This window comes from Rhinolophus sinicus, linkage group LG11 (assembly GCF_036562045.2).
Source record: "Rhinolophus sinicus isolate RSC01 linkage group LG11, ASM3656204v1, whole genome shotgun sequence".
Lineage (NCBI taxonomy): Eukaryota > Metazoa > Chordata > Mammalia > Chiroptera > Rhinolophidae > Rhinolophus > Rhinolophus sinicus.
The window spans coordinates 9,842,066-9,848,414 of NC_133760.1; the positions used below are offsets into that span (position 1 = coordinate 9,842,066).

Consider the following 6,349-nt stretch of genomic DNA (forward strand, 5'->3'; position numbering starts at 1 on the left):
TGGGCTGAACCCAGCAGCTGAACTCAGCAGGGACTAGCAGAAGAACCACCCAGCTGATCCCAGACCAAATTGCTGACCCATAGAATCATGAGCTAAATAAAAGGTGTTTGTTCTGAGCCAAGGAATTTAGAGAGGTTTGTTATATAGCAGAAGATAACTACAGTTTCATTCCCTCTCTCTGCGATATGGTCTCGTCTCAATATGACCCAATAAATAAAATCTTAAGCTCTGCCACTTTTTAGCTGCGCGACCTCCAATATGACATCCATTTTCTGAGCCTCAGATTCTTCTCCTGAAAACAGGGATGAGACTAATAGTTCCTATCACCTGGAGTTTCTGTGACGATAAAATGAGAAACAGCACCCAAGAGGCCAAGGTGGCCATTCATGCTGTTTATGAAACATGTCCTTGTCACGGGACAGGACTGTACTTCCTGGTCCCCGTGGGGTTTGGTGGGGCCATGTGACTAGCTCCATCCAATGAGTTGTATCAGGTCACTTCGGGATCGCAGCATTTAAGCATCCAGGTGAGACTTGCCTGGGTTCTTTACTATGCACAGAAATGGGCAATGTTTGAGTTGGCAGCTGCTCTATGATGATGAGTAGAACACCTGTGGACGGTGCTAGCCATGTAGGATGAAGGAAGAATCAACCTTTTGTGAATGGATACTTGTTTGGCAAATACCATTCCTCTCCCTCCCAACTTCCCTACTCCACTGATTTTGGCTTTGACCTTGTGATTTGCTTTACTCAATGGAATGTCAGCAGACCTGACCTCAGCAGGGGCCTTAAATGCACTTCACTTCTGTGCTCCTGTGATCTGCCAGGGAGCCACTGATCCCAGAAGATTGTGGAACCCCAAGGAGGAGACTGAATCTGCCTCCCAAAACTAGAGCCAAACAGCCAGAAGCAGAGCCACCCCAGCCACCCACAAACCCTTAGAAAGAATGCTTGTTGTAATAAGTCTCAATTTGGGGATGGTTTGTTACACAGCATTACTGCATATTAGTTGACTAATACAACTTTGTTGTTTGAAACCACTGAGATTAGGGACTTCTTTGTTATCGCAGCATAATCTCGTCTGTCCTGAGTGATGCCAGTGTTTGGCACCTGCCAAGTAATGGCCACTCAGTAAGTGGCAGCTATTACGATGATTACTGTTTACTCTCTGACATATTATCTCTAGAAGCAACATTGTCTTCAAGGTGCCAGGCACAGCACTAAGTGCTTTTTAAATTTTCTTTCATTTCTTACAACAACCTTATGAGGATATAACTATTAATATCCACATTTTGCAGACTTGAAAACTGAGGCAAAAAGAGGAGGAGGTTAATCAGGAGAGGTGATCATGGTCTCTGGAGACTGACCCACCAGAGTGGCTTGACTCAAAGCAAGTGACACCAGAATCTGTGCCTCAGTTGTTCATCTGTCAAATGGAGATAATATCAACTTCATAGAGTAGTTGTGCTTATGAAATGAGATACAGCACGGAAAACACTTAGCACGGGGGCCAGCAGGGAGTAATCCCTTTGATAAAAGGTGGGTTTTCCCTCTTTTCCTTGCAAAGAGGGGGTTTCCAAGGGTTAAGCCCCCTGCATTCTGCAACCCACCTTCCCAAGATGCATCACGTCACAAGGATTCATGCTTGCTTGGGTTAATCTCTTTAATTTATAGGCACATGAGGAGCTGCAGGCTGAGGACAAATGGAGACCTCAAACCACACATTCCTCAGTTCTTCACTCAGCCCTGCCAGGGGGCTGGGGGGCTGGAAGGCAGTCTGCTCGGCGGAGGAAGTAAAGATAGGAGGCTGAGGGCACCTGGGCTCCAGGCTTGGTGTAGCAGGCACTCTCTGTAGCACAGCCCCGAGTGGCAAACCTGGCGTTAATGATACCTGAGAAAGGGATTTCAGAATGGAGTCAGGGCCCCAACCTCTCCTTCCTCTTGGCCCCTGCCACCTCCTCGCCCAGTTCTCTGGGGCCACCATCTTCCATAGAACCTGGAAGCATGGGCTTCCAGTTCTGGGGCACCTGTCCCCTCCTCCACAGATCCAGGTGCCCCTCACCAGTTTGCACATTGCCAGCGAAGTAGATGCAGTGGGTTTCCTGGCCGACACAGTGGGCTGCCTTGGTCCCGGGGCATGTCTCCTGGAAGGGTACGATGCAGGCGGGGCACTGGAGGCCATTCTCAGTACGATTGTTCTGGGGAGCTGGGGATGAGGGTGGAGTATAAGGTACAAAGGGACATTTAGACCCTTCCCGCATCCTCACAAATAACCCTGGGAACAGTGGTTGCTAATGGACACTGCATTTACAGTTGAGGAAACGGACGCTCAGAGCAAGCAAGGTGCTCGCCCAATGTTACAGCACACAGATCAGTAGTGGGCCAGAACACACACAGTGGGCCCTTGGGGCAGGCTGGAAGGGACTGCCTCATGCAGGGCTGAGCTGGGACTTACGGGGCACCGAGCCGTGGTTGCAGCCATCACTCTGGCAGCAGTGAGTGTTGGATACCATGTAGTCCTTGGGGCCCATGGTGGTGGATACAAAACCTGAGTAGCAGTCACTGAACTTCATGCAGGCCTTGTAGGTGTTCACTGAGTGGCGGCCCTCTGCGGGAGGGGGACAGGAGGGAGGGCAGGGCTGGCATGGACTCCCGCCAGGGGTCTCTCCCAACCCTACAGCTTCCTCACCCTCTGACTGTCTAGGATGGTCTCTTGCAGCCCCACTCCCCACCCCACCCCCCAGCCATATCCCTATCTGCCTGAGGAAAGGCCTGGAATGGTTTAGCAGGTAGCTCTCCCCGCCCCCCCACCTCTTTGCCATAGCTCCTAGTCAGGCCTTTGGGGGTCTCTTGCAGTTCCCCATTGTCAAGCTCGAGTGTCTACCTGACATGGTCCCTTCCACGCCACCCCACTCCACAGCCATCCTTTAGGTCCTGCAGGCAGCAGTCTTTCACAGGTCGCCTATGGCTACCCCCATGCCTGGGTGAGATGCTCTCTCCCACCAGTCACTTCCAACAAATCCTGGGATGCAGGACCCTCCACCCATCACACTGCAACACCCATATTCCTCTCTAAGGGGGTCTCTTCCAGGGTTCCCCATGGCCACTCCCTCCGACCTCCCACACATGGCCTGTAGCCGCCCTCCTCGGCTACCTCCTCTAGCTCTTGCCTTAAGTGATCGCTTCTAGTCTCCACAGACTTCCCCCTCCCCACTGAGTGGTGGTCTCTTCCAACCCAATCCAAGGATTTCCCGTCTTGACCCCACCAAAAGGTGTTTTCCACACCAGCTCCCTCTCCTTCCACCCCAGGAGGCTAAATGGCTGTGTGTGTGTGTGTGTGTGTGTGTGTGTGTGTGTGTGTGTGTGTGTGTCTTCAAGACTTTCGAGTCCTTTCCCCATCCACCAACACTGGCAAGGTGAGTAGGACTTCATGCATCTTCCATCCCACCCTCCTTACACATCCCCTCCTGTCAGGATGGCTCCTTCCCACACTCACGGTAGCCCTTCCTCTGCTGTCGCAGCCTTCATTCCCACACCATGCTCCATCATCTCTCCTCCCGTGACTAATGATCCATTTCAGCTTTGAATGAATAATCCACCCCCCCTTCCACTGCTCCCCACCTCCCCCATCCTTTCTCAGGTCGGGGATGGTCTCTTTCATTTAAGACATCCCATCCTCTCCCAGTTTACTCACTGGCCTCCCCCCTGCCCCATCTCTATTTCTCCATACTTCAGGATTATCTTCCCTCTCCTGTCTCATATGGTCCCTTTTGTGTCTCCCTCCTACCCCAATATCACTTCTTGTCTGAGGAATTGTCTCTTCCAGCCTGCACTACCCGCCCACAATCCCTGGGATAGTCTGTACCTTCCTCCCTCCCCAAATGTCCTGCCTGGTCACATTCCTCCCAACCCACCTTAGCTTCTTCCCTCTCCTCTATCCCCCCCCCCCCACCTTTTGCCTATTAGATTCCTCCCCTCTCACTACTCTGTTCCCCGTGTCTTTTTCTCACCCCTTCTTGCCTAAAAAGTCCCTATATTTGCCCCTCCCCATCTTCTCTTTGGGAGGGTTTCATTTTCAAAAATCCCTGACAACAACGGTTTCTATAGCCCCATTCAATTCACTTTCCTTCATCCACCTCGAAATAGTCTTTCCCTCCGCTCTGCCCGCCCACCTCCGTCGCACTAGTGGCTCCCCAGGGTCTGACGCCAAGCGCACGCACGTACTGGTGCTCGACTCCCCCACGATGACCACGCAGGCATCCTTGCCCGCCTCACAAGTCTTCATTTTTCCGCTGCACGTGGTCCCGGAGCCCCTGCACACTTCGCAGCTTAACGGGCACCCTGCAATGTAGAGGGCGGGGTTGTAGTCCTGGGTGGTGTGGTCTTGGGACCACGACTTCCATTTCAGCATTCAAGGGAGATGGGGGTGGGGGAAGGAGCGGACTCTGGGGTCTGAGGGCGGTAGGAACTGGTGTCTTCCTGATTGTTCATGGGTGGGGCACTGACCGCTGTCTGGGGAACTGTCCAGGGCTCTGACAAGGACGCGCTCGTGATGCCAGCAAAGCTGCTTCTTGGGGCGGGAAGCGACTCCACCACGGAGCCTGTTTACTTAATTACAAGGCTGGGAACTTTGGACGCCAGGGTCCTCTGAGAAAGCTCAGGGACAGGGAGGGGTCCTGGTGAAGGTTTTCATGGACTTTTGTGAAGCTTCAGGTCCAGCTTTTTGGACGGGGAACACTTCTCCTTGTAGGTACCGTATGTAGGTCCCGTAAACAGTAGGAGCTCAGGCAGGGGTGCCTGAGGCTAGGGTCAAGAAAGCAGAGGGAGGACCAGGAGGTCTGAGGACATAGACTCCTTGGTCCTGAGAGAGAAGGCACCTGGGGGCCCAGACCCCTGGGTCCTGGGGAAGGAGTGGCCTGAACTCCGGCATCGAAGGGAGAAGGGGAAGGGGCTAGGGGCTTGAACTCCCTCAAGTCCATGGAGAAAGGAAATCTCCCCTTCTCCCAGTTTTATTATTATTATTTTAATCTTTCCCTTTCTAGTCATGCTGTCATCTGATTTTCTAGAATTCAGATGTCTTATTTTGAGATCTTGTCTGGGGACCGTCAATTCAGAGCCCACCAAGCTCCCTCGTTTCTCAAAGATCCAATCACATGAGCCTTTGAGCATTTCCTCCCTCGGGGCCCCAGGCTTTCTTTTCCTTTAACCTCTGCCTTCACCAAGAACGTGAATTCCCGACACCTGCTCTTTCTCCCTGGAGGACCTTGCTGAATGCTTTCTCCGAGTCCTCTCTTTCCTGAGGTTCCCAGGAGTCCAGGCCCCTGGTCACTTACCCAGACCCAGCAGGGTACAGAGCAGCATGAAGGCCAGCAGGAACATCCCAGGTTTCGTGGAGGGCCTCATGGTGTGTGACCCAGCAGTCCCTGGTTCCCAGCCCTTATAGGAAGCTGAGGAGGGGCGGGTCTGGACCCACCTTCACCCTGGGGTGAGAAATAGCTGAGGTAAGATCTCAGGGCAGGCCTCTGCCGCTCTGGGTTGGGTGAATGGAACCAGAATCCAAAAGGGACATGGGCTCAGTCCCCTCTTCCACGGGGACCCCGGGAGTCTGGCTTCCATCAGGACCCAGAAGTTCACTTTCCTGTTTTTTCACATTCCCACTGCCCTCCTCCTCCTTTTTTTCTGGCCTGAAGCCGCAGGTCAGAGTCAGGTCACTTGATTCCTTGTAGGTGTAAGGGCAGCTACAAAAGCTGAGATTCTCCTCTCCCTTCTCTCTCTTTCCAAAGATGTACCCCTGCGTGGGTGGAGCTCTTCTTGGGAGCACCCAGCATGTCTACGCTCGTTCTGCGGGCGCCTGGGGGGCCTTGTCTCGTCTCCCTTCCCTTCTTCGTGGGCTTGGCTCATACTCTCTGTTTTGTGTTCGGGCTGTCTCCAGCTCCGACCTTGCCTGAGGCTGCACCTCTGGGTCTCGCGGGGACTGAACAGAAGGGTGCCTGTCAACGGGCCGGGACAGGCGTGGTAGGAGACAGATGCCCACAGTTTACATTGGAAAACTGAGGCATGTGTGGAAGTCCTCTAGGCAGGGTGTGTGTGTCTGGTTCGGGCTTATGCTTTGTGTTTTACTTAAGTTCTTGACCCACTCTCTCTTGGCCTCAGGCATAACCCTGGGAGAGATCCGAGATTGTGTGTGTGTGTGTGTGTGTGTGTGTGCGCGCGCGCGCAGTGGGAAGCTAGCGGGGGAAGAGTGTAGCCGCAGGAACCGGTGGCGGGAATCCTGTTGCTGTAAGTTTCAGGCTCCCCGCGAAAATCCACTCGGGTTTGCTGTCCTCTAGCTTTCTAGGCTTCAGTTTGGG

The 6,349-nt window shown here is 53.3% G+C and overlaps 1 protein-coding gene across 1 annotated transcript; it reads right to left on the reverse strand.

Moving 5' to 3' along the window:
- Window positions 1–1,637: 1,637 nt before the first annotated feature.
- On the reverse strand, window positions 1,638–5,789 carry PINLYP (phospholipase A2 inhibitor and LY6/PLAUR domain containing). The gene is made up of 5 exons (XM_019756577.2): window positions 5,333–5,789; window positions 4,224–4,340; window positions 2,455–2,607; window positions 2,062–2,205; window positions 1,638–1,890 (listed from the first exon to the last, which is right to left on the reverse strand). The coding sequence occupies exons 1-5, from the start codon at window positions 5,400–5,402 to the stop codon at window positions 1,736–1,738; spliced, it is 639 nt and encodes a 212-aa protein (XP_019612136.2). The 5' UTR covers window positions 5,403–5,789; the 3' UTR covers window positions 1,638–1,735.
- Window positions 5,790–6,349: the final 560 nt, after the last annotated feature.

Excerpts from the sequence above, each read along its gene's own strand:
- PINLYP (XM_019756577.2), bottom strand. The coding sequence starts at position 5,402 with ATGAGGCCCTCCACGAAACCTGGGATGTTCCTGCTGGCCTTCATGCTG. Across the intron at positions 4,341-5,332 it reads CTGTACCCTGCTGGGTCTGG|GGTGCCCGTTAAGCTGCGAA; the intron begins GTAAGTGACCAG and ends TCTACATTGCAG. Across the intron at positions 2,608-4,223 it reads CGTGGGGGAGTCGAGCACCA|AGGGCCGCCACTCAGTGAAC; the intron begins GTACGTGCGTGC and ends CCCCTCCCGCAG.